This window comes from Mobula hypostoma, chromosome 19 (assembly GCF_963921235.1).
Source record: "Mobula hypostoma chromosome 19, sMobHyp1.1, whole genome shotgun sequence".
Classification (NCBI taxonomy): Eukaryota; Metazoa; Chordata; class Chondrichthyes; order Myliobatiformes; family Myliobatidae; genus Mobula; species Mobula hypostoma.
The window spans coordinates 2073928-2101883 of NC_086115.1; the positions used below are offsets into that span (position 1 = coordinate 2073928).

Here is a 27956-nt window from a genome sequence, read left to right on the forward strand (position 1 = left end):
CTTCTGTGTATGTCACCTCTTAAACTTTACAATTTATACAAGGTTGTTATACTATGTTGTTATTTCCATCACTCGGTCAATAATTAATTCATTATCAACTTCAACTGTATGAAATGCCCTGGTTCACATTTTTACTGTTATGCTGTAAGTATTTCAATTTGCAGCTCTGTCGGAGCAGCTGTTCTGCTTTCAGCCTGTTTGGGTTATTGTTGGAGATAAGGGATGATGAGGAATGTGTGTCATCCAACTAGGATGATGGAATTGGGGGCAGGTTTTTCTGGTGAGGGACACCAAGGTTGGGCTTGGGGCTTTTGTTCAACAGGAGATGAAGAGAGAAGACGTTGAAGAGAACAGGTTGTAGGATTCACCCAGTGTGGGACCGTGATTCGATGAAGCCAGGTGCTGAGATCGATTGAGGATCGGTGAATATGGTGAAACCTGGAGCTCCAACTTGTGCACATTAGACTGTTCAATAAAAATGGGCCCTTTTCTTTTTGCTTTTCTTTACTGACCCTTTAGTTAAATTAAGATTCATATAATTCCTTTAATCATACGCAAAGTACTGTTTGTTATTTCATGGCACTGAGTTGTAACAGGGTAGCAAATGACACAGCATCCACACAAACCAGGGTTTGGGATGGGAGAGCCGTCTCAATCTCACAGGTTTGGCAGGACTGGAGAGAGTCTTCCCCAGACTTACACAGCCAAGGAGACCAGGATGTTCCATTTACATTGACATGTTGTGTTGGGGTGGGGGGGGGAGGGAGACACAGTAGTGTACTGGTTAGCACGGCGTTTTACAGTACCACCAACCTGGATTCAATTCCTGCTACTGTCTGTAAGGAGTTTACATGTTCTCCCTATGACTGTGTGGGTTTCCTCACAGTCCAAAGACGTGTGTAAGTTCATTGGTCATTGTAGACTGTCCCGTGATTAGGGTAGGGTTATAATGGAGGCAGCTGTGCGGCTGGCGCACCATGAAGGGCCAAAAGGGCCTATTCTGTGCTGTATCTCAATAAATAAAATTTTAAAAATAAATAGTTTAATCTCAGTTAAGACAGATGGAGATCATGATTTCACTGAATAGTATGTGAAACTTGAGGAACTTAATAGCCTACTTTCTACATTTGAATAAAATAGAATTTCACTGTCTCTATGACATTCCTTTCAACAGCCTCGGCAAAACATGCACATACAGCAAACCAAGAAGTGCTTTGAAATCACCAATTTTATTTGGAAAGTTTACCTGAAACAGCTTTTCTGTGTTGAGCATCCAGGGCCTGGTCAATTTCATCAAAGAGGTAAAAAGGTGCTGGGTCACATTTCTGAATGGCAAAGATTAAAGCAAGTGCTACTAATGATTTCTGACCCCCGGAAAGCTGCTGCATTTCTCTCATTTCTCCTTGTTTTCCTGTAAACGACACCTGCCAATGTTGGAAAAGGAATTAAAATGCTGTAAAATCTATCAACTATGCAAAGACAAGTATTGATAAATTAGATTCTGAATGGTCTAATCTCACGCTCTGGGAAAAGAGTACAGTTAACATGAAAACCAGTCTGCTCTATTTATGAATTTAAAGGATCTGTAACTAAATTGCAGCATTACATGTGCATCACAAACGACAACATCCAAGACAACCCCAGAGCTTATAAGCAAAACATGCTGACAAGGTTAAAAATCTGAAAAGAAATGCTCAACTAAACTACTAAAACTTGTCACAAGAAATTAAGCTTAGGAGTTTGTGCATTCTATTCATGTAAAACATGCAATAGTCAGACTGAATATTATCATTCTCTATCACTGTCTAAAACATGCTAATTTATTCTTCGATTTCACAAAAATCAAAACTAAGATTTCCAACGTGATTCATTAGGTTTATGAAACCTCTTCACCTGTAACCATTAAGTAAAAATAATCTAGAGATCATCCTTATTGACATTAATTACACTAGACAAACTTTTTTTCAAAAGCGTCGTTTCCTCAGAATTTTTTTTGTTTAAGATAGACTGCGTGAAGCTGAACACAAATATAACTACTTGGATTACATAGCAATTTGGAGAAACAAGAAATGAACTTTTTAAATATAATGCATTTAATTGTCTAACAGTGTTGAACAAAGCATTTGCTAAACCATCAAATTAACAAACTGTTCAACCAAGCTAAAAATGTTTTGTTGATGATTTTCAATTGTACTCAGTGTCTGATACTTCTCGCATAAGTATCCAATAATAATCAGCCAGCATTGATGGATTACAGCTCTGACACTATTTCTCTATGACTGCAATGTCCTGGTGAAACCATTCACCATGCTTGTCACTGACAGTGCCAAGATTGGCAGGGAAGAAGTGTAAATGGGAATACAGAAAATAAATCTTTAGTGGCATGGTTTTATATACTGAAGCATGAGGAGGTGTTTGCTTCCCTGAGGCAAATCAGGGTGGATAATCCCCAGGGCCTGACAAGGTGCTCCCTTGGACCCTATGGGAGTCAAGTGCAGAAATTGCCAGGGCACGAGCACAGATACTGAAATCATCCTTAGTGACAGGAGAGGTACTAGAGGACTGGAGGATAGACAATGTAGTCCTGCTATTTTAAAAAAGGCTCTAAACAGAAACCAGGAAATTATAGGCTGGTGAGTCTGACATCAGTTGTGGGAAAGTTACTGGAAAGTATTCTAAGGGACTGGATATACAAGTATTTGGATAGACATGGACTAATTACAGATAGTCAGCATGGCTTCGTGCATGGTAGGTCATGTCTACCATAGTTTTTTGAGGAAATTAACAGGAAAGTGGACGAAAGCAAGGCAGTGGACGTTGTCTACATGAACTTTAGTAAGGCAACTGGAAAATGCACGGTCATGCACTTTGGTAATTGAAATAAATGCGCAGCACACATAAAAGTTGCTGGTGAACGCAGCAGGCCAGGCAGCATCTCTAGGAAGAGGCGCAGTCGACGTTTCAGGCCGAGACCCTTCGTCAGGACTAACTGAAGGAAGAGTGAGTAAGGGATTTGAAAGTTGGAGGGGGAGGGGGAGATCCAAAATGATAGGAGAAGACAGGAGGGGGAGGGATGGAGCCAAGAGCTGGACAGGTGATAGGCAAAAGGGATACGATAGGATCATGGGAGAGGAGGTGCAGACTATTTTCCAAACGGGGAGAAAATCCAGGGACTTGGGAGTCCTTGTGCAGAACACCCTGAAGGTCAACTCGCAGGTTGAGTCAGTGGCGAGGAAGGTAAATGTCATGTTTGCATTCATTTCAAGAGGTCTAGAATACAAGAACAAGGATGTGTCGCTCAGGCTTTATAAGGCACTGGTGATGCCTCACCTTAAGTATTGTGAACAGTTATAGGTCCCTCATCTTAGAAAAGATGTGTTGGCATTAGAGTGGGTCCAAATGAGGTTCACAAGGATGATTGCAGAAATGAAAGGGTTATCATATGAGGAACATTTGATGTCTCTGGGTCAGTACTCACTGGAATTCAGAAGGATGGGTGGGGGGGATCTCATTGAAACCTTGCAAATGTTGAAAGACTTAAGACAGTAAATGTGGAAAGGATGTTTCCCATGGTGGGCGAGTCTAGGACATCAGGGCACAGCCTCAGGATACAGGGACACCCTTTCAAAACAGAGATGCGGAGAAATTTCTTTAGCCAAAGGGTGGTGAATTTGTGATATTTGTTGCCACATGCAGCTGTGGAGGCCAGGTCGTTGGGTTTATTTAAGGCAGAGATTGACAGGTTCTTAATTGGACATGGCATCAAAGGATACGGGGTGAATGCCGGGAACTGGGGTTGACGAGGAGATAGGAAAAAAGGATCAGCTATGACTGAATGGCAGAGCAGAGTTGATGGACCAGATGGCCTAATTCTGCTCCCATGTCTCATGGGAGGCTGGTCAAGAAGGTTCAGTCGCTCGGCATTCAGGATGAGGTAGTAAATTGGATTAGACATTGACATTGTGGGAGAAGCCAGAGATTGAAAGAGGAGGGTGGCCTCTCTGACTGGAAGCCTGTGATAAGTAATGTGCCGCAGGGATCGGTGCTGGGTCCTTTGCTGTTTGTCATCTTTATCAATAATCTGGATGATAATGTGGTTAACTGGATCAGCAAAGTTGCAGATGATAGAAAGACTGGGGATACATTGGACAGTGAGGAAGGCTATTATGGCTGCAGAGGGATCTGCATCAGCTGGAAAAACGGGCTGAAAAATAGAAGATGGAATTTAACGCAGACAAGTAAGAGGTTCTGAACTTCGGTAGGACCAACCAGGTTACAGCACAGTGAATGGTAGGGCACTGAGGAGTGTGATAGAACAAACGACCTGGGAATACAGGTCCATAATTTGTTGAAAGTGGTGTCACTGGTAGAAAGGGTCGTTAAAAAAATGCTTTTGGCATATTAGCTTTCATAAATCAATGCATTGAGCACAGGAGATAAGATATTATGTAGAAGTTCTGTAAGGTGTTGGTGAGGCCTAATTTAGAGTATTGTGTGCAGTTTTAGTCACCCACCTACAGGAAAGATGTAAACAAAGTTGAAAGTGTAAAGAGAAAATTTACAAAGTTGTTGCCAGGTCTGCAGGACCTGGGTTATAAGGAAAGATTGAATAAGCTAGGTCTGTATTCCTAAGATCGTAGAAGATTGAGAGGAGATTTGATAGAGGTATACAAAATAATGAAGGGTATAGTTAGGGCAAATGCCAGAAGGCTTTTTCCACTGAGGTTGGGTGGGACTACAACCAGCGGTCATGGGTTAAGGATGAAAGTTGAGAAGTTTAAGGGGAACATTAGGGGAAACCTTTTCACTAGAGGGTCGTGAGAGTGTGGAATGTACTGCCAGCACAAGTGGTGCATGTGAGCTTGATTTCAATGTTTAGAAGTTTGGATAGGTACATGGATAATAGGGGTATGAGGGCTATGGTCCCAATGCAGGTTGAAGAGGGTAGGCAGTTTAAATGGTTTCAGCATAGACTAGATGAGCCAAAGGGTCTGTTTCTGTGCTGTACTTCTCTATGACACTATGTTGTCAACTAGCTGCATGTAGTTTGCTATTTTGTAATTGCCAAGAAAATTTTCAACAATGCCTTCCTTCCATGTAATTTTCTTCAGTCCCACTAGAAGCGTGTCAATGATGACCTGATTGATTTGTGGACCAACAAAAGTCCCTTCCTTAATCTTGGCATCAGTTATTCTGACTTGAATTATCAATTGAAATAATAAATATAGGTGATTTCAAGAAAATGGTACATGATAGTAAAGTACTCAGGAAGCAAAATTTTTGTTGTCCAGTGTTATTCAACCTTAAAAACACAATCACTGAAAACAAAACTTGCAGGCATACAAACTGATTAAATTTTACACGCAATGGATTCAGTTACCCGAATTCCAACTCCTGTGAATTGATCAACAGATGGCACGCTGCTCTGCGATGCACTGCCTTCACCCTCATCCTGTGACTGGCTTCCTTCTGCATCACCTTTCTTCATAACCAAGGATGCTTTACCACCTGGGACCAACTTTGTAAACACCTCACTGAAATTCTTGGATACCTGTTCAGCGTAACGCAACATTTCGAAATGTTTATAGTTTTAAAAAATGACAACACAGACCACACATTTTCATTTATTACATTAATGCCACACATTGTTATTGCATCAGAATTCGCTCACGCAGTATTGTCAAACTCAAAGCTCAGCAACATTTAACTGTTCAGCTGATGACCATGCATAAACACGCAGAGTAAAACTAGTTGTTAGAGAAATCTTTCTCCGCTTATGACAGAAGATGCACTCCACATTAAACCCTCTGCTTATCATCATTTTACAGTCTATTTCTTTACAAGGAGCACACTGTCGAAAGCCATAAAAATGCCCCATTCAGTTCCATCAATTGTGTCCTATCACTACTGTAATTTAGTTTGCAGCTAGTTGTCAATTAATTGCTGATTAATGCAACTGTAACTTAAAAGTTTTAATCAGTAAAATAATCTTATAAAGAATTTTAAGTTTAATGCAATACCTGGTATAGGCTAAAGATGTTCTGTAATTTTTCTTTAGATGACATTTTGTCTTAACTATTTGCCACCTACCATTTTATCAATAATTCTACGCAGCCTATCAAACCATCTCCCTCTCTACTTCGCACAATAGCTTCCAATTTGTCATAATGCTGTCTGCATTTAGCTATCACCACTGAATTATAGACAAACCATTTATTTAACAGCAAAATTAAAAGCTTTTGGTCAAACAAACAAATTCTTTAAACCTCTTGACAATTTTATGACAGTAAAAATTCAAACTCAAAATATCAAGATTTGCTTTTAAGCAAAGGATACTAAAAACTGTCTGCTTAACCACAATATTCAGAAATTTAGAAATGAGTAATTCATTCAATGAGTAAATCAGGTGCTACTCTGACAATAATCATACTTACTTGGTTCTCAAGCGGAGCAAACTAAATACCAAGCTCACTCAGCACAGGAGCAAGGAGCTAAGGTTACTGCAATATTTGTTTGCAGTGTCCTTAGCGCCATCTTGAAACCCCCTCACAAATAAAGGTGTGGCACTTCGCTCATCTGTAGCACTTTGATGTTACACATTGACTAACTAGGACAATTCAGGAGTGGTCTAACTACCCACTACCCACCATCTTGATGGCTAATCAAAGTACATGAATGTCCCACAGATCATGGATCAGACTCGAAAACAAATGGCACAGTCGTGTCCACATGACGCAGTGTTGCAGTGGTTAGTGTAATACTTTATAGTGCTAGTGAACGGGGCTCAGTTCCTGTGCTGTTTTGTACTTCTCCTGTGACTGTGTGGGTTTCCTCCGGGTGTTCTGGCTTTCTCCCACTTTCCAAACACATGGATTAGTAAGGGTTAATAAGCTGTGTGTATGCTATGTTGACATTAGAAGCATAGGCTTTGCCCAGCACATATTCAGGCTGTGTTGGTCATTGACCCAAATGATGCATTTCACATGTTTCAATGAACACCTGACAAATAAACAGAATCTTCCCTTTTAAAAAAAGTGATTTTCACTAAGCCTTTGATATAAATGTCCACTCCATACTCCCCATCTCCCCCACATTATTAATATTTACAGGAGTTACAAAGTTGACATTGAATGTCCATTGATCAAAAATACTACATAGCAGAAAAAGACACTAGTTTTATGAGCCATTTTTTGAACAAACAGTAAAGATTTAATATTCACCTACATTATAATCTATTAATATCACACAATATTTTACCTGCTTGAAGGTAAGCTGTATGGCTTCATATTTTCTCAACTCAAGTACATTCATAAGCTCCATGATGGACTTGTGGCCACGGTCAAGCTCTTCTTGACGCTTCATGAGTTTCTCCTTCTGTTCAGAGAAATTCACAAACTGGTCCAAGGCCTTTTTGTTGACATGACTGTACTTCTTCAGCTCCTGATTACACTGTTCCAATTTCCGAAAAAGCTGGAAAAGATAGGAAACAAATAGAAAGCATAACAATCAGTAGGAAACAACTTACAAAAGGCAAAACACCACCAGTAGCTTCTAGACAAACTTTAAATTATAAGTGCCAAACTAAAAACTTGCAAACCAAATCATGCACAGTGACTGATGTAAATACAGCAAAATATTACATTATTATTACCTGGATGAGATTTACAATACATTTAGATACTCTGGTTTTACTGAAGGTATCAACAGAATGTGCATTATATTAATCATCGACAAGGCACTTGTTATGATCACACAGGCCTCAATTCCACCAGGAAATACCATACCTTTGTTGAACTGCCAAATTTAACACCCATTTACCCTTGCATCCTGGTAGATATCCTAGTAACTGTCAGCAAGTTTGGGACTTGACACAAATCAATTAGACCATAAGACATAGAAGCAGAATTAGGTCATTTGGCCCAACGAGTCTGCTCTGCCATTCTAACATGGCTGATCCTTTTTTCTCCTCCTCAGCCCCACTCCCGGCCTTCTCCCGGTCACCTTTGATGCCATGTCCAATCAATAACGTATCAATCTCTGCCTTAAATACACCCAACGATTTGGCCTCCGCAACTGCCTGTGGTAACAAACTCCACAAATTCACCACCCTCTGGCTAAAGAAATTTCTCCACATCTCTGTTTTAAATGAACACCCCACTATCCTGAGGCTGTGCCCTCTTGTCCTAGACTTACCACCATGGGAAACGTCCTTTCCACATCTACTCTGTCTAGACCTTTCAACATTCAAAAAGTTTCAATGAGATTTCCCCTTACTCTCCTAAATTCCAGCGAATACAGACCCAGTGCTATCAAATATTCCTCGTACGATAATGCTTTTATTCCTGGAATCACCCACGTTAACCTCCTCTGAACCCTCACCACCGTCTACCTGCAAGTTAACTTTAGGGTTTTCTGCACAAGGACTCCCAGGTCCCTTTGCATCTCAGATTTTTGGATTTTCTCCCCATTTAGAAAATAGTCTACACAGTTATTTCTACTACCAAAGTGCATGACCATGCATTTTCCAACATTGTATTTAATTTGCCATTCTCTTGTCCATTCTCCTAATCTAAGTCCTACTGCAGCCTACCTGTTTCCTCAATACTATCTGCCCCTCGACCAATCTTTATATCACCTGCAAACTTCGTCACAAAGCCAACTATTCCATCATCTAAATCATTGCTATACAGCATAAAAGGCAGTCCCAACACTGACCCCTGTGGAACACAACTAGACACTGACAGCTAACCAGAAAAGGATCCTATTATTCCCACTCGCTGCCTCCTAGCAATCAGCCAATGCTCTAACCATGCCAGTAACTTTCCTGTAATACCATTGGCTCTTAACTTGGTAAGCAGCCTCATGTGTGGTATCTTGTCAAAAGGCCTTCTGAAATTGCAAATACATCTACTGCATCCCCTTTATCTCTGCAACTTGTAGTCTCCTCAAAGAATTCCAACAGATTTGTCAGGCAGATTTTCCCTCATGAAAACCATGCTGACTTTGTCCTAGCTTGTCCTGTGTCACCAAATACTCCATAGCCTCACCCTTAACAATTGACTCCAACATCTTTTCAACCACTGAGGTCAAGCTAACTGGTCTATAATATCCTCCCTGCTGCCTTCCTCCTTTTTTAAAAGTGGAGTTGCAATATTCCAGTCCGCTGGCACCATGCCAGCGTCCAATGATTTTTGAAAGATCATTACCATTGCCTCCACAATCTCTATCGCTACCTCTTTCAGAACCCTGAAGCACAATTCATCTGGTTCAGGTGATCAATGTACCCTGAGGTCTTTCAGCTTTTCAAGCACCTTCTTTCTCCCTTGTAATAGCAGATGCACTCACTTCTCTTCCCTCACACCCTTCAACATCCGGCACACAGCTAGTGTCTTCCACAGTGAAGACTAATGCAAAATATTCATTTAGTTCATTTGCTTTCTCCTTGTTCCCTATTATTATTTCCCCGGCCTCATTTCCTAACAGTCGTATATCCACTCTCATCTCTCTTATTTTTTTTACATAGTTGAAACAGCTTTTACTATCCACTTTGATAATGTTTGCTAGTTTGCTTTCATATTTCACCTTTTCCCTCCTAATGATTCTTTTAGCTGCTCTCTGTAGGTTTGTAAAAGCTTTCCAATACTCTATCTTTTCTGTTAATTTTTGCTGATGGGCTAATTGTTGTATGCCCTCTGTTTTGCTTTTACATTGACTTCCCTTGTCAGCCACAATTGTACTATTTTACCATTTGAGTATTTCTTCATTTTTGGAATACATCTATCCTGCACCTTCCTCATTCTTTCCAGAAACTAATGCCATTGTTGCTCTGCTATCATTCCTGCCAGCATCTCCTTTCAATTTATTTTGGCCAACTCCTCTCTCATACCACTGTAACTTCCTTTACTCCACTGAAATACTGCTACGTCAGACTTTATTTTCTCCCTATCAAATTTCAAATTGAACTCAATCAAATTATGATCACTGCCTCCTAAGGATTCTTTTACCTTAAACTCCCTAAATTGCCTTCAGTATATTACGTAACACCCAATACAGTATAGCTGATCCCCTGGCAAGCTCAATGACAAAGTGCTCTAAATAGCCGTCTTGTAGGCATTCAGCAAACTCACCCTCTTGAGGACCATTATCAACCTGATTTTCCCAATCGATCTGCATGTTGAAATCTCCCATGACTATCATAACATTCTTCTTTTGACACGCCTTTTCTATTTCACATTGTTATCTGTGGTCCACATCCCAGCTACTGTTGGGAGGCTTGTATATAGCTGCCATCAGGGCCCTTTTACCCTTGCAGTTTCTTAACTCAACCTACAAGGATTTCAACATCTTCCAATCCTATTTCTGAATGGACAATGAACCCATATGCATTACATCTATTTTCCCCCCTCTTTCTGCATTAGTTATTTAATTTAACTAACCGATATACCGGAAACAACACCAAGAGCAGTGAGCACAGTATATGATCCCAACAGACTCACAGGTGAAGTGTTGCCTCACTTGGAAGGACTGTCTGGGGCCCTGAATGGTAGTGAGAGGAGGTGTAGGGGCAGGGGTAGCACTTGTTCCACTTGCAAGCATAAGTGCCAGGAGGGAGATCAGTAGGAAAGGACAAATGGACAAGGGAGTTGTGTGGGGAGCGATCCTTGCGGAAAGCAGTAAGTGAGATCCAGTTGGAGGTGGCAGAAGTTTCAGAAAATTATGTGCTGGATGGGGAGGCTGGTGGGGTGGTAGGGTAGGACAAGAGGAATCCTATCCCTGGTAAGGTGGCGGGAGGATGGGGTAAAAGCACATCTTTCCCTCTCCCCCCCCCCCCCCACTTTCTGCCCCCTCCACTGTCTTGATAAGGCCACATTTAGGTTGGAGGAACAACACCTCACATTCCATTTGGGTAGCCTTCTACCTGAACATCAATTTCTCAAACTTCCAGTAATGCCTCTTCCCCTCCCCCCCATCCCCCTTTCCCTCTGTCATGTCATCTCTTTGCCCACCCATTGCACTCTCTGGTGCTCTTTTTTCTATGGCCTTCTGTCTCTTTCACCAATCAACTTCCTAGCTCTTTGCTTCATCCCTCCCCCCTCCAATTTTCACCTATCGCCTTGCGTTTCTCTCTCCCTTCCCCCCCACCGACCCAAAATCTACTCTTCAGCTTTTTTCTCCAGTCCTGCCAAAGGGTTTCGGCACAAAACATTGACTGTGCTTTTTTTCCATAGATGCTGCCTGGCCTGCTGAGTTCCTCCAGCATTTTGTGGGTGCTGCTCAGATTTCTAGTATCTGCAGATTTTTTTCTTGCTGAAATGTTGAAAGGACTGGATAGAGTAGATGTGGGGAGGATTCAAGCAAGAATATGGTGATGGTATCCAGAACAAGAGGGCACAGCATCAAAATAGAGGGGTGACACTTTAAAACAGAGGTAAGGAGGAATTTTTTTAGTTTGAGAGCAGTAAATCTGTGGAATGTTCTGCCACAGACTGCGGTAGAGAACAAGTCCTTGCGTATATTTAAGGTGGAAGCTGATAGTTTCCTGATAGGTCAGGGCATCAAAGGATATGGCGAGAAGGCAGGTGTATAGGGTTGAGTGGGATCCACGATCAGCCTTGATGGAATGGTGGAGCAGACTCGATGGCTGAATGGCCTAATTCTGCTCCTATGTCTTATGGTCTTGTTGAGTTATTGTGAGTATTTTCTAGTGATGCTAGAAAGTTCGTGAACCCTGTAGAATTTTCTCTATTTCTGCATAAATATGACCTAAAATGTGATCTTCATGCAAGCCCTAGAACTACATAAAGAGAACCCAATTAAATAAATAACACAAAAAACATCTTACTTCAAAATGATCCAATATTATATGTATTAGTTGGAAAAAATGTGAACCTTCATTTTCAATAACCGGTGTGTCCCCTTTATACCAATAACTTCAACTGAACGTTTCCCGTAACTGTTGATCAGTCCTGCACACCGGCTTGGGAGGAATTTTAGTCCATTCTTCCTTACAAAACTGCTTCAACTCTGGGATGTTGGTGAGCTTCCTTGCATGAACGACTTGCTTCAGGTCCTTCTACAACATTTCTATAGGATTATGGTCAGGACTTTGCCTCAGCCATTACAAAACACCATTCTTTTTAAACCATTCTGTTATTGATTTAGTCTTGTCTTTTAGATCATTGTCTTGTTGCATTATCCAACTTCTATTAAGCTTCAGGTGCCAGACTGCCACCCTGACATTCTCCTGTGAAATGCCTTGATACAATTTTAAATTCATTGTTCCCTCAACAATTGCAAGCTGTCCAGGCCCTAAGGCAGCAAAGCAGCCCCAAACCATGATGCTCCTTCCACCATGCTTCACAGTTGGGATGCAGTTTTGATGTTGGTGTGCAGTGCCCTTCTACCTCAATATAGCAATGTGTATTTCTCCAAAAGTTCAACATTTTTCTCACCTATCCACAGAACATTGTCCCAGAAACACTGTAGAATATCCAAGTAATCTTTTGCAAACTTGAAATGTGCAGCATTTTTTTTTTTGGAGAGCAGTGGTCTCCTCCGTGGGGTCCTTCCATGAACACCATTCTTGTTCAATGTTTTTCTTATAGTGGACATGCCAACAGACTTTAGCAAGTTCTAGAGATTTCTGCAGGTCTTTTGCTGTTGCCCTTCGGTTCTCTTTCACCTCCTTCAGCATTGCACATTGTGCTCTTGGTGTCATCTTTGCAGGATGTCCACTCCTAGGGAGAGTAGCAACAGTACTGAGTTTCCTTCATTTGTAGACAATTTTTCTTACTGTGGACTGATGAATGCTCAGGTCTTTAGAAATGCTTTTGTAGCCTTTTCCAGATTTTCCATTCTTCTTCTTCTTCTTCTTCTAAGGTCCTCTGAAAGTTGTTTTGCTCAAGGCATGGTACACATAAACAGATATTTCTTGAGAACAGTAGGCTCTGTCAGTAACCTGACTTTGTGACTTTTTTAACAGGCCATGGTACCTCTACAACCCACACCTTCAATCTCATCTCATTGATTGGAACACCTAACTCCAAATAGCTTTTGTAGAAGGCATTACCCCAGAGGGTTACATACTTTTCCCAACAAATACATGTAATATTAGATCATTTTTCTCAATAAATAAATGAACAAGGATCATGTTTTTTGTATTTATTTAATTGGGTTATCTTATCTAGTTTTGGGGCAGGTGAAGATCTAATCATATTTTATGTCATATTTATGCAGAAATAGAGAAAATTCTACAAGGTTCACAAACTTTCTAGCATCACTTTATAAAGAAAATGGAAATACTCAGCAAACCAGTCCACATCTATGAGAACCAGAATTAGTGTTTCAAGTAGTTTCTGATGAAGGGTCTCTGAAACACTGACATTTCTCTTCGCAGCCTGACCTTCCTAGGATTTCCATCAATTTCTGTTTTATTTTAGACTTTCAGCACCTGCCCTCCCCAACCCAGATTTTCTTTACATAAGTGATTAATTAACACTTCTGGAATTGTCCTGAATGTCAGGGAACATCTAGGTCGACTGCTGGCAAACCCAGCAATGTGGTTTTATATTTTCAAAGATTCTCCAAGCATTTCACATGCAGCAATCTAGCTTTTACAGAAAGAATCCAGCCCATATATTTTCCCATAAATCAACACCAGCAATCACTGCTTTGACAATAGGTTCTACCACAAATCTGTGTACATCTTTTATGATGGCTCTGAACTTTAGATGGCTTTACAGAATGGAAACATGGTCAAATCATATGGATGGTAAGAATTGGCAGGAAAAGCCCAATGAATCTGATCTACCATTCAATAATTTCATGGCTCAGCGTGACAATCAAATATGTCCTCAGTGACTCATTACACATCTTTGAGAAATACTGATATAGTTTGTGGGGAACTCTAAAATGTACCAGAGCTTGATGCATAACTTTGTTATTCTTGTAATCAACTGCCCCACCTGATTTTTGCTTTGAATATTCAAATTTACATAATGTTCTATGTAAATATTACAATTGAACCCAAGTCTACTATTTACTGATGACTTCATCTGAAATGGAAGTCAAGTGATGGTAGAGGACAAATGTATGAAGTCACTAAATTGGCATCAGTAGAAGACAATCATTACTTAAGTATTAAAGTCATTTTTAAAGTACATTACCTCAACTCCCTTACTTCAGCATTTTCAAACCTTACTACATTGAGATGCATTATCACTGACATACAGTAGGCCACTAAAATTACTGTTGAATCAGAAAATGTAAAACAAGTTCTCTTAAAAATTGTTGTGCATTGTTTTTATCATAGTAAATAATATAGAAAAGAGATCTAATACCACAATAACCTATTTCAATGTGACACATAATTCAAGCAACACACATAAAAGTTGCTGGTGAACGCAGCAGGCCAGGCAGCATCTATAGGAAGAGGTACAGCCGACGATTCGGGCCGAGACCCTTCATCAGGACTAAGTGAAAGAAGAGATAGTAAGAGACGTGAAAGTGGGAGGGGGAGGGGGAGATCCAAAACCCTCTCAAATCTCTTACTATCTTTTCTTTCAGTTAGTCCTGACGAAGGGTCTCGGCCCGAAACGTCGACTGTGCCTCTTCCTTTCGATGCTGCCTGGCCTGCTGCATTCACCAGCATTTTTTGTGTGTGTTGCTTGAATTTCTAGCATCTGCAGATTTCCTCGTGTTTGCATAATGCACAAAAATAGCAGCGACAGTAAAAAAAAAAATCCACTCTTTTGTTAGATGTAAGTGCATCTCACTCCCATTTGTCACTGTACTGGGAAAAACTAACCAAAGTTTTAGATCACTGCAGCAGTTCACTTTGTCAGTGGCACAGATTGCTGTCATTGAGCACTGAGAATGAGTGAATGAATGCTTAAGGTGCAAGATCATTAAGCGAGAAACAACTCCAAGCCTATATACAGTGGGGTGCAGAAGTCTGGGCATCCCTGGTCAAAATTTCTGTTACTGTGAATAGCTAAGTGAGTAAAAGATGAACTGATTTCCAAAAGGCATAAAGTTAAAGATGACACATTTATTTAATATTTTAAGCAAGAAAACTTTTTTACTTCCATCTTTTACAGTTCCAAAATAACAAAAAAGGAAAAGGGCCTGAAGCAAAAGTTTGGGCACCCTGCAAGGCAGTACTGAGTAACTTAACATCCCCTTTGGCAAGTATCACAGCTTGTAAATGCATTTTGTAGCCAGCTAAGAGTCTTTCAATTCTTGTTTGGGGGATTTTCGCCCATTCTTCCTTGCAAAAGACTTCCGTGAGATTCTTGGGCCGTCTTGCATGCACTGCTCTTTTGAGGTCTATCCACAGATTCTCGATGATGTTTAGGTCGGGGGATTGTGAGGGCCATGGCAAAACCTTCAGCTTGCACCTCTTGAGGTAGTCCATTGTGGATTTTGAGGTGTGTTTAGGTTCATTATCCTGTTGTAAAAGCCATCCTCTTTTCATCTTCAGCTTTTTTACAGACGGTGTGATATTTGCTTCCAGAATTTGCTGGTATTTAATTGAATTCATTCTTCTCTCTACCAGTGAAATATTCCCTGTGCCACTGGCTGCAACACAAGCCCAAAGCATGATCGATCCACCCCCTGTGCTTAACAGTTGGAGAGGGGTTCTTTTCATGAAATTTTGCACCCTTTTTTCTCCAAACATACCTTTGCTCATTGTAGCCAAAAAGTTCTATTTTAACTTCATCAGTCCACAGGACTTGTTTCCAAAATGCATCAGGCTTGTTTAGATGCTCCTTTGAACTTTCTGAGTAAAATGTTTTGGCTGCACGATGAAGGCAAGACAGTGGTTGTTGTCTACATGGACTTTAGCAAGGCACTTGACAAGGTCGTTGGTCAAGAAATTTCGGTCACTCGGCATTCAAAATGAGGTAGTAAATTAGATTAGACATTGACTTTGTTGGAGAAGGCATAGTGTGGTACTAGATGGTTGTATGGGGTGTCAGGGAGGGGTAGCATCTCTGGTGGGGGAACATGTTGTGTCCTTTTCAAGGTGGTTAGTCCACCTTTGGTCCCCACCTGGCACTCAGCTCTCACCTGTGGCTCCCCATAGCTGTTTGCATGCGACAGCGGCCACACCCCAGGCAACGGCTGCGACAAGCCAGCTAAACCAGGTGAGGGTAGCCGACGGGTTTCAAACCCTCGGTGAGATAGGGAGTTGTCTATCCCAGCATGTGAAGACAGACTCCAGCGGATTGAGCGGACGAGACCAATGGAAGGTCCAACCGTCAAGAAGGCGGTCTCTGCAAGCGTCATGAAACGTGTAGAGCAGGACAAGACACAGAAGATGTCTTGGACATCCAGTGCGCCTAGTCCCACCTCCAGCCCTCTTGACTCTGTCTTGCCACTGGATCCAGATGGGAACTGGGAGTGAGACAGATGCTGCACAACTCTCCCCTACCTAAATCCAAATCATGCGCCAGTCTCGACACCATCAATAATGGTGTCGAGGTCCTCATCGACAACGATGGACCAACACACACAGATGGTTGCCTCTCTATCTAGAGACCTGTGACCAGTGGTGTGGCACAGGGATTGATGCTGGGTCTTTTGCTGTTTGTCATCCATATCAATGATCTGCATGATAACATGGTTAACTGGATCAGCAAATCTGTGGATGACACCAAGATTGGAGGTGTAGTAGACAGTGAGGAAGGCTATCATGGCTTGCAGTGAGATCTGGACCAGCTGGTAAAGTGGGCTGAAAAATGGGAGATGGAATTTAAAGTGCAAGGTGTTATAGGTATTGTGTCACCAACCTGCAGGAAAGATGTAAATTAGGTTGAAAGAGTACAGAGAAAATTTACAAGGACGATGCCAGGTCTGGAGGACCCAAGTTATATGTAAGGACTTCACTCCTTGGAACGTAGGATTGAGATAGGATTTGATAAAGGTATACAAAATTATGCAAGGTATAGATGGGGTAAATGCAGGCAGACCTTTTCTACTGAGGTTGGATGGGACTACAACTGGAGGTCATGGATTATGGGTGAAAGGCTAAAAGTTTAGGGGGAACATGAAGGGAAACCTCGTCACTCAGAGGGTCGTGCCAGCACTAGTGCATGCGAGCTCAATTTATATGCTTAAGAGAAGTTTGGATAGGTACATGGATGGTAGGGTTATGGAGGGCTCTGGTCCCAGTGCTGATCAATGGTATTAGACAGTTTAAATAGCTCAGCATGGACTAGATGGCCAAAGGGCCAGTTCCTATGCTGTACTTATCGATGATTCTCTGACTCCAAAGCAGCACAAGACAATTTTTCTCCAGAAAAAAAAATGAAAGTAGGACACCAAAGAAGGTGTGAAATTTCAAAATTACTTCAATGCCTAGGGATATTTTGGAGGGGTGGGAGAGCAGCCAGATGTCCTGGTACATATTGGTACCAATGACATTGGAAGGAAAAGCAAAGAGGTTCTGAAATTAGACAGCAACGTAGAAAGCTGAGAAGCAGGACCTCCCAGGTAGTAATTTCTGGATTGCTACCTGCGCCACATACCAGAAATGGTAGAAGCAAGATGATATGGCAAATTAATGCGTGGCTGAGAACCTGGTGCAGGGGGCAGGGCTTCCAAGTTCTTGGATAATTGGGATCTCTTCTGGGCGAGGTATAAGCTGTTCAAAAGTGACAGGTTGCACCTGAACCCGAGGGGAACCAACATTCTCAGGGGCAGTTTTGCTAGAGCTGTTGGGGAGGGTTTAAACTAATTTGGCAGGAGGTTGAGAATCAGACTGAAGGGACTCAGGATAGGACAGATAGTGAAAAAGCAAAGATAGCGTGCAGCCATACTGTCAGGAAGGGTAGGCAGGTGATAGGCCAAAATTGCAGCCAGCGGGATGAGTATCAGTACATTAGGGATTCAGATCAAAAAGGGTTGCAAATACAGTACTCAAAGTGTTATATCTCAATGCATGGAATACTGTTAAGAAATAAGGTGAATCATCTTGTTGTACTATTACAAATTGTCAGTGAGGTCGTGGCTGAAGAATGGTTGTAGTTGGGAGCTGAATGTCCAAATTAAATATTGTATCGGAGGGTTAGGAAGGTTAGCAGAGGGGGTGGCGTGGGTCTGTTGATAAAGAAAGGCCTCAGATCAGTAGAAAGATGTGACATAGAATCGGAAGATGTTGAATCCTTGTGGCTTGAGTTCAGAAACTGCAATAAAGGGACCCTGATGGCAATTCTACAGAGGCCTCCCAACAGTAGCTGGGATGTGGACCACAGATTACAACAGGAAATATAAAAGGGGTGTCAAAAGGGCAGTCATGGAAAATTCCAACATGTAAGTTAATTGGAACAATCAGGTTGGAAATGGATCTCAAAAGTGTGAGTTTGTTGAATGCCTACAAGATGGCTATTTAGAGTAGTTTGTTGTTAAGCCTACTAGGCTATACTGGATTGAGTGTTATGTAATGAACCGGAAGTGATTAGGAAGCTTAAGGTAAAAGAAATCTCAGGAGGCAGTAATCACAATATGATTTGAGTTCAACTTCAAATGTGATAGGGAGAAAGTAAATTCAAATATAGCAGTACTTCAGTGGAGTAATGAAAATTACAGTGGTATGAGGGAGGAGTTGGCCAAAGTGAAATGGCAGGGATAACAGCAGAGTAGCAATGATGTGAGTTTCTAGGGAAAATGAGGTGGTACAGGATAGATGTATTCCAAAAACAAAAAAAAATACTCAAATGGCAAAATAGTACAACTGTGGCTGACAAGGGAAGTTAATGTAAAAGCAAGAGACAACAAAGCAAAAATTATCAGGAATATAGAGGATTGGGAAGCTTTTAAAAACTAAAAGAATCATTAGGAGGGAAAAGAAGAAATATGAAAGCAAGCTACCAAACAATATCAAAGTGGATAGCAAATGCTTTTTCAAGTATGCAAAAAATAAAAGAGAGATAAGAGTGGATATAGGACCACTAGAAAATGAGGCTAGAGAAATAACAACCGGCACCAAGGAGATGGCAGATGAATTATATGAGTATTTTGCATCAGTCTTCACAGTGGAAGACAGTAGCAGTGAGCCAGATGTTGAAGGGTGCGAGGGAAGAGAAGTGAATACAGTTTCTATTACAACAGAGAAGCTGCTCAAAAAGCTGAAAGACCCAAGGGTACATAGGTCACCCGGGCCAGATGAACTGCACCCAAGGGTTCTGAAAGAGGTAACAGTAGAGATTGTGGAGGCACTAGTAACAATCTTTCATCAATTATTGGACTCTGGCATAGTACAGAGGACTGGAAAATTGCAAATATCACTCCAATAAGAAAGGAGGAGAGCAGCAGAAAGGAAATTAGAGACCAATTCGCCTGAAAGCAGTGGTTGGGAAGATTGGACATGGCATGAAGGGTTACAGAGAGAAGGCTGGGGAGTGGGGCTGAGGAGAGGTAAAAAAGGATCAGCTAAGATTGAATGGCAGTGCAGACAGAAACACAGAAAACCTATAGCACAATACAGGCCCTTCGACCCACAAAGCTGTGCCAAACATGTAGTTACTTTAGAAATTACCTAGGGTTACCCATAGCCCTCTATTTTTCTAAGCTCCATGTACCTATCCAAGAGTCTCTTAAAAGACCCTATTGTATCCGCCTCCACCACCGTCACCGGCAGCCCATTCCATGCACTCACCACTCTCCGCCTAAAAACTTACCCCCGACATCTCCTCTGTACCTACTTCCAAGCACCTTTAAACTGTACCCCCTTGTTTTCGCCATTTCAGCCCTGGGAAAAAGCTTCTGACTATCCAATCAATGCCTCTCAAGATCTTATAAATCTCTATCATGTCGCCTCTCATCCTCCATCGCTCCAAGGAGAAAAGGCCAAGTTCACTCAACCTACACCCTATCCTCGTTATATGCGTCTTCAGACAATGCGGATTCACAGTTATGTGAGGAACCTATTTCTACCAACCTCTCCTTATATGCGTCCAAAACTCACAGTTATGCGAGGGGCACTGCTTTCCCGCCAATACAAGTCACGTGCGCACACCTCACAGTCTCACTGTTGGGACGAGAAGCACCACTTTCCTGCCAATACAAGTCACGTGCGCATGCCTCAGTCTCACTCCTGCCAGTCTTGCATTGGTTTTGGCAACGTGTGGGTGTGCGATCTTGCACTCTTAAAACTTTTGTTGTTTTTACCTACAGTGCAGTGATTTTGTGCTTCAAATATTTAACTATGCCTCTTAAGCATCTGCTGTCAAGTCCTGGGCCATCAGCCAAGTGGCAGAGAACCACTTTAACACTTGAAAAAAAGTTGGAAATTATAAACAGGGCTGCATCAGATGAAGATAACACAGTTCTGGGACGCTACTTTGTGCTGGGTGAGTCCACGATCAGAAACATAAAGAAAAATGCTGAGAAAATAAAAAGTGCAGTGATTGATTGATCACAAGTGTCTTCAAAGATTGTTACCAAAATGCATAACCCGATTATGACAAAAATGGAGAAAATGTTGAGTTTGTACACTGAGCCTGAAACAAAGAAAAAAACACTTAGTTCCGATCATCTTCATGTGAAAGCTTTGGATATTTATGGTCGCCTTTGTTCAGTGGCTAGTGAGGAAGTGCCAAGTGATATTGTTAGCATTAATGCACGTAGGGAATGGTTTTCTAAGTTTGTTAATCGTCACAGGCTTCACAACTTAGCTGTGCACGGTGAGCAAGCCAGTGCTGACCACGAAGCTGCTGAACTCTACCCTGTGCAGTTGCGGGCTTTGATAGCTGAGTTAGGCATCACACCAAAGCAGGGGTTTAATGCAGACGAGTCCGGGCTTTTTTGGAAGCATATGCTGAAATGCACTTACATAAGTAAGGATGAAAAAACTGCGTCAGGTTTCAAGGCAGCAAAGGACAGATTGACTTTGCTTATGTGTTCCAATGCCGAAGGAGACTTTAAGATGAAGCCTCTCTTAGTTTACCATTCACTAAACCCCCGTGCTTTTAAGGGTTTGAGTAAGAATATGCTTCCTGTCCACTGGGCAGCTAACAAGAAAGCATGGGTCACTGGTCAAATCTTTGAAGACTGGTTTGCTAATCATTTTGCTGTTGAGGCTGAACTCTACTGCCGGGAACAGAATCTTGCCTTTAAAGTTCTTTTGTTGCTTGACAATGCACCAGCCCATCCTAAACATTTGGACAACATTCATCCTAACATAACAGTGCGTTTCCTGCCGCCTAACACAACATTGCTGATTCAACCACTCAGCCAAGGTGTGATATCCACGTTCAAGGCATATTTTTTTACGGCAAACTATCTCTCGGATGTTGCAAGCAACAGAGGATTTTGAAAATCCCGGGAGTTTACCAACGGTGAGGGAATGGTGAAAGTCCTTCAACATCAGACGTGCCATCAACAACATTGATGAATCCTGGAAAGAGGGCAGGTCTTCCACTCTCAATGGAGCATGGAAATCAATTTGGGCAGAGTGTGTGTGCACCCTCAAGGGGTTTCCTGCCTTCTTGCCTTTCCTGTTGCACTTAAACAAGCGCGAGGTCAATACGCGCGCGTCATCCATGTCAGCGCGGGAAGGAGATCAACTCCTCAAGCTCGCAATTGACGGCGGGCTGAAAAGTATGTTTGACATAACATCTCTGCCGGCATTCCAGATCAAAGTCAAGGCTGAATATCCTGAGATAGCCATGAAAGCACTGAAAACATTGCTTCCATTTCCAACATGTATCTGCAATGAATGCAACGAAAACTAAATTGCGGAATAGACTGGACATAAGGAACCCCTTTCAAGTAAAGCTGTCTCCCATCACTCCTCGATAGGACCGTCTTGTTTCAGGGAAACAAGCCCAGGGCTCCCACTGATTCAGCGATATTGGTGTGGTTGCAATGATTTTATATGTTCATACGGGGAAAATATGTGCTGTGTGTTTAATATCCGAACGTTATTTAAAATGTTATGATGCTATTGACTTATAAGTGACTTATATAACCATATAACAATTACAGCACGGAAACAGGCCATCTCGACCCTTCTAGTCCATGCCGAACACTACTCTCACCTAGTCCCACCGACCTGCACTCAGCCCATAACCCTCCATTCCTTTCCTGTCCATATACCTATCCAATTTTTCTCTAAATGGTAGTATCAAACCTGCCTCTACCACTTCTACTGGAAGTTTATCCAACACTTACTTCAAGCTCCCCTGTCCTCTCCTGATAATTGACTTAGCATTATATCCATGCAAGGAAAATATGCGGTGTGTTTAATATTAAATTCGTTAGATAAACCCCTTTAGAAACAAAGTTGAGTGTATTAGCCACTTATCACCTATATTCCGGTCGTGATTACACTCCCCCCCCGAACAGAATCGTCAAAAACAATTTGTAGGAAAAAAGCGGCACATACACACATGCGCAAGTCACGCATGCACACTGGTGCCCAGGCAAGGCTTCATGGTCATGGTAGTTTTTCCTCGGGGTAAACAACGTATTTGACTGCTACTCTTGTCCGTTGGCAACCCTATGCGACCGCCCCCCCCCTGCCCCACCACAGGGTCGGCCGGTCCCAAGAATATTGTCAACATTAAACCGGTCCGCAGTGCAAAAAAGTTTGGGGATCCCTGATATACTGTGTCTGGTGCTTCCGGTGATGCCTCCTGTAAGACCCAACATAGATTGGGAGTTGGGAGACTGTTTCACCAAGCACCTACGCTCCATCCACCAGAAACAGCAGGATTTCCCAGTGTGCACCCATTTTTATTCCACTTCCTATTCCCATATGTCCATTCACAGCCTCCTCCACTGTCGCGATAAGGCCACACTTAGGTTGGAGGAACAAAACCTTATATTCCAACTGTTAGCTCCCAACCTGTTGGCATGAACATCAATTTCTCAAATTTCCAGTAATTGCTCCTCCCCCTTCACCATTTTCCTCTCTCACCTTATTGCGTTCCCTTCCCATCACCTCCCTCAGGTGCTCCGCCCCCTTTTCCTTCTTCCATGGCCTTCTGTCCTCTTCTATCAGATACCCCCATCTCTAGCCCTCTATCTTTTTCACCATTGAGCTTCCCAGCTCTTTAACCCCTCCTGGTTTCACCTGTCACCTTATGTTTCTTTCTCCCCTCCCCCAGCTTCTAACTCTGACCTCTCATCTTTTTCTCCATCCTGATGAAGGATCTCGGCTCAAAACGTCAACTGTACTCTTTTATGTGTGTTGCTTGGATTTCCAGCATCTGCAAACTTTCTCTTCTTTTGACATTTGCAATGTTCCAGTCTTCTGGAACCATTCCATGATATAGTGATTCTTAAAAGATTATTACTGATGCCTCCACAATCTCTTCAGCTACCTCTTTCAGAATTCTGGCATGTACACCATCTGGTCTAGGTGACTTACCTACCTTCAGACCATTTAGTTTCCTAACAACCTTCTCTCTAGTTTTGGTAACCACACACTTCATGTTCCCTGACATCTGGAACTTCCACCATACTGCTTCTGTCTTCCACAGTGAAGACAAATGCAAAATACTTATTCAGTTCGTCCACTATTTCGTGGTCCCCCATTAGTGCCTCTCCAGCATCGTTTTCCAGCAGTCCAATATCCACTCTTGCCTCTCTCTTACACTTTAGCAACGATAAGTTTAATACATAGCAGCATAAATGCATGCAGAATAAAGAAGCAGATTATGTCAATGAGAATAAATGAAGTTGACTCATGCAGTATTAAGATAGGCATCAGAATATGCAATACAAATCATCAAATGATTCACTCCACCTGCAGATGGCGCTCATAACCAATCTTCAAGCACATGCATCACTTTTTAATCAGTGTTTCAATGTAGTGAAGCAATCACCTCAGAATATGTATACCTAGTCAAAGAGGTTGTACACGCCAAATCTATTAGCTTCCAAGTCCAATAATTCTACTGCCCAAAGGCCTTCCATTATGAAACATTAAGATAATAGCAGGTGATGCTAAATTGAAAACTCTACACCATTGCTAGTGCTGCTTAACCCCCTGCATACACTAGAATTGGGGAACAACTCATCAAATTTAGTGACTTCCCCAGTCTGCAGAAATGTATACTTCATTCTTCCATTTATATAGTATCTCGGTGAAGCTCAAAAAAAATGTACAAAACAATCATACAGTAAAGCAGAAGGGGTGTGATTTACTTGTAATCCATGGAAGGCCAATGGAACACTTTCACTTTTACGCTAGAAGTATGGAAACACCATCACCTGGATGTTGCCCTCCAAGTCTGACACCATCATGACTTGGAAATATAATGCCCATTCCTTGACATTCATTGACCCAAAAATGCTCTCTCCCTAACAGCATTTGTACACCCACACCTCAAGGACCGTAGAATCTCAAGAAGTTGGTCGTGATCTGCCACCTCAGGAGCTATGAGCTATGGGTAATTAAATGCTGGCTCAGCCTGAATGAACAGTAATAAAACTGGTGCCAGAAATGACTTTTTTTTATTTTAGAATATTCAATTATTCAAGATATAATACCTGCTTGAGGCTCAGTGTTTGATACTTTTCAAAAGCTTCCTGTGGCAATGAACCCAATTCTCTGATTTTCTTCATGCATTCTTCTTTTTTCTTAAGCAACATGCCCTGCCGGTTTGTCATCTTCTCCAGCTCCTTTGTGTCATGGTTAATAGCATCCATATGATCTTTCTCCATGCTCTTCCAGCGGTCCATGCTTTTAAGACGATCCTTGGTTTCTGCTTCTGTTTTGTCTATCAAAGCTTCTAGTTCTATAAAACACATCAAATATTTTAGCACAATTATCTCTCCAGCAATCACCCTAATCCAATATTAACATAGAACTCACCAGATGTTAATAGTTAACATCACAAGAACTAATCTTATTTAGATAATTAAGATTTGTGAACTGCTTTTCTAATACCAACTACTGCAGTCAAAAAATGCCTAATGAATATTTATCCACTTGAGTTCATTCAGTTATACTATATAACTAAAATTAATCCATGTTTCTGACCAGTTAATGGAATCACCAATTACATTCAGTCGCCTGGAACTCAACTCGTGCTCCAAAAATTAATTTCTGATCCTACCCATAAACTTCAATTCAAAAAAAAGCACAATCTTCTTTGAGCAATCCACAAAAACAGTATTTTCAGCCAGGATGTCCGTAACTTGACAAATCTTATTTCTAACCTTTCTGCAAATGATCAACAGTGATTAGAATATCCTGATTCAGAAAAATGCTGTCATCAGTAATGTCATGAAATACATTATACGTGGATGGAGCAATAAAGAGTAAATCTTTTATTGAACAAGTTACATTTAATAGAGTTAAGTTTGTAATTAATAAATCATGAAGCAATACAGCATGCAACATAATCACAAGATTTACAGTCAGAGAATACACTGATCATGAAGCATGTAAATATGAGTACATAAGAGTAAGAGTCGCAGAACACCACAGCACAGAACCAGGTCCTTTGGCTCATCTAGTCCAGGCTGATCTATTATTCTATAGGAAGAGGTGCAGTCGACGTTTCAGGCCGAGACCCTTCGTCAGGACTAACTGAAGGAAGAGTGAGTAATCCCTTACTCACTCTTCCTTCAGTTAGTCCTGACGAAGGGTCTCAGCCTGAAACGTCGACTGCGCCTCTTCCTATAGATGCTGCTTGGCCTGCTGCGTTCACCAGCAACTTTGATGTATGTTGCTTGAATTTCCAGCATCTGCAGAATTCCTGTTGTTTGATCTATTATTCTGCCTGGTTCCATCGACCTCTCCATAGCCCTCCTATCCACTTGCCTATCCAAGTTTCTCTCAAATGTGGAAATCGACTCTGCATCCACCATTTGTGCTGGCAGCTCGTTCCACACTCTCATCACCCTCTGATTCCCTCAAAATTTTCACCTTTCACCCTTAAGCCATGACCTCTACCCTTAGTCTCACCCAACCGCAGTGGAAAAAGCCTGCTTACATTGATCCTATCCATATCCCTCATAATTTTGTGGACCTCTATTACATCCCCCTCATTCTCCTAAGGTCTAGAGAATAAAGTCCTATCCTATTCAGCCTTTCCCTGTATCTCTGGTCCTCATATCCTGGCAAAACCCTTGTAAGCTTTCAATGCACTCTTTCAACCTTATTTACATCCTTCTATAGGTAGATGACCAAAAGATGCACACAATACTCCAAAGTAGACCTCATCAATGTCTCATACAACTTCAACATAACGTCCAAACTCCTGTGCTCAGTACCTTGATCTCTGAAGGTCAATGTGCCAAGAGTTTTCTTTATGACCTTATCTACCTATGAGGCCACTTTCAAGGAATTATTCATCTGTATTCCCAGAACCCTCTGTTCTACCACATTCCTCAGTGCCCTACTACTCGTCCAGATCTGCCCCAGTTGGTCCTCCAAAAGTGCAATATTTCACACTTATCTTCGTTAAATTCCATCTGCCATTTTCAGCCCATTTTTTCCAGCTGGTCTAGGTTCCTCTGCAAGCTTTGAAAGTCTTCCTCGCTGTCCACCACATCCCCAATCTTGATGTCATCCGCAAATGTGCTGATCCAGCTTACCACATTATTTCACAGATCGCTGACATAAACAACAAATAAAATTGGGCACAGTACCAATCCCTGCGACACACCAATAGTCACAGCTCTGTAGTCAGGGAGGCAACCATTTACTACCACTCTTTGGCTTCTTCCAACAAAGCCAATATCTAATCCAATTTACTACCTCACTTTGAATGCCAAGCAAATGAACCTTCATGACAAACCTCCCATTCATGACCTTGTCAAAGATCTTGCTAAAGTCCATGTAGACAGCAACCACTGTTTTGCCAAAATCAACTTTTCTGGTAGTTTCCCCAAAAATCTCTGGAAAATTGGTCTGACACAACCTATCACGCACAAAGCCATGTCGACTGTCCCTAATCAGATCTTGTCTCTCCAAATACTTATACCTGTTCCCTTAGAATACCTTCAAATAACTTACCCACTACTGATGTCAGGCTCAGCCGCCTATGAGTTCCTGGCTTATTCTAAAAGCCTTTCTTAAATAACGCAACATTAGCTGTCATCCAATCCTCCGGCAGCTTACCCACAGCTAAGGACATTTTAAATATCTCTGCTAGGGACCCTGAATTTCTGCACAATCCTCCCATAGGGTCTGAAGAAACACATCGTCAGCCGCTCAGAATTTACCCACTTTAACTTTCCTCAAGACAACAAAAATCTCCTCCTTTATAATCTGTAGAGGGTTCATGACCTCACTGCTGCTTTGCCTCACTTCTATAGACTCCATGTCTGTCTCCTGTGTAAATACAGATGTAAAAAATCCACTTGAGATCTCCCTCATCTCTTTCAGCTCTTCCATTTTTGCACCTTGCTATTTTTTTGCTCTTAATATATCTGTAGAAGCCCTTGGGACTCTCCTTCACCCTGTCACCAGAACAACTTTACGCTTTCTTTTAGCCCATCTGATTTCCTCCTTAAGTGTCTCTTGCATTTCTTATACTCCGTAAGCACCTCGTTTCCTCTTTTCTGCTTATACCTGCTATGCATCTCCTTTTTCTTAAACAGGGTCTCAAAATCTATTGAAAACCAAGGTTCCCCAAGACTGCTATCCTGTACTCTCAAAATTTCACATTTGAAGGCCTCCCACTTACCAGGTACATCTTTGCTCGAAAACCTGCCCCAATCCACACTTGCCAGACCTTCCTAATATTATCAAAATTGGCCTTTCTCCAATTTAGAATATCAACCCAAAGAGCAGACCTATCCTTCTCCATAATTATTTAGAAACTAACGGCATTATGCAAGTGCTCCCCTACACAAAATTCTGTCACCTGCCTTGTCTCATTCCCGAATATGAGATCTAGTATCACACTCTCTCTGGTTGGGACCTCTATGATCTGATTAAGGAAACTTATCTCAACACATATGACAGATTCTATCCCATCCAGCCCTTTTAT

The 27956-nt window shown here is 41.7% G+C and overlaps 1 protein-coding gene across 1 annotated transcript in view; it reads right to left on the bottom strand.

Moving 5' to 3' along the window:
- Positions 1 to 27956, bottom strand: part of smc3 (structural maintenance of chromosomes 3) — a 132070-nt gene that overhangs the window by 21163 nt on the left and 82951 nt on the right. The window contains exons 24-27 of the mRNA XM_063071234.1: positions 24502 to 24749; positions 7258 to 7470; positions 5381 to 5551; positions 1247 to 1424 (exon numbers count right to left, since the gene is read on the bottom strand). Coding sequence (XP_062927304.1) covers positions 1247 to 1424; positions 5381 to 5551; positions 7258 to 7470; positions 24502 to 24749 — 810 coding nt within the window. The remainder of the gene's footprint in view (positions 1 to 1246; positions 1425 to 5380; positions 5552 to 7257; positions 7471 to 24501; positions 24750 to 27956) is intronic.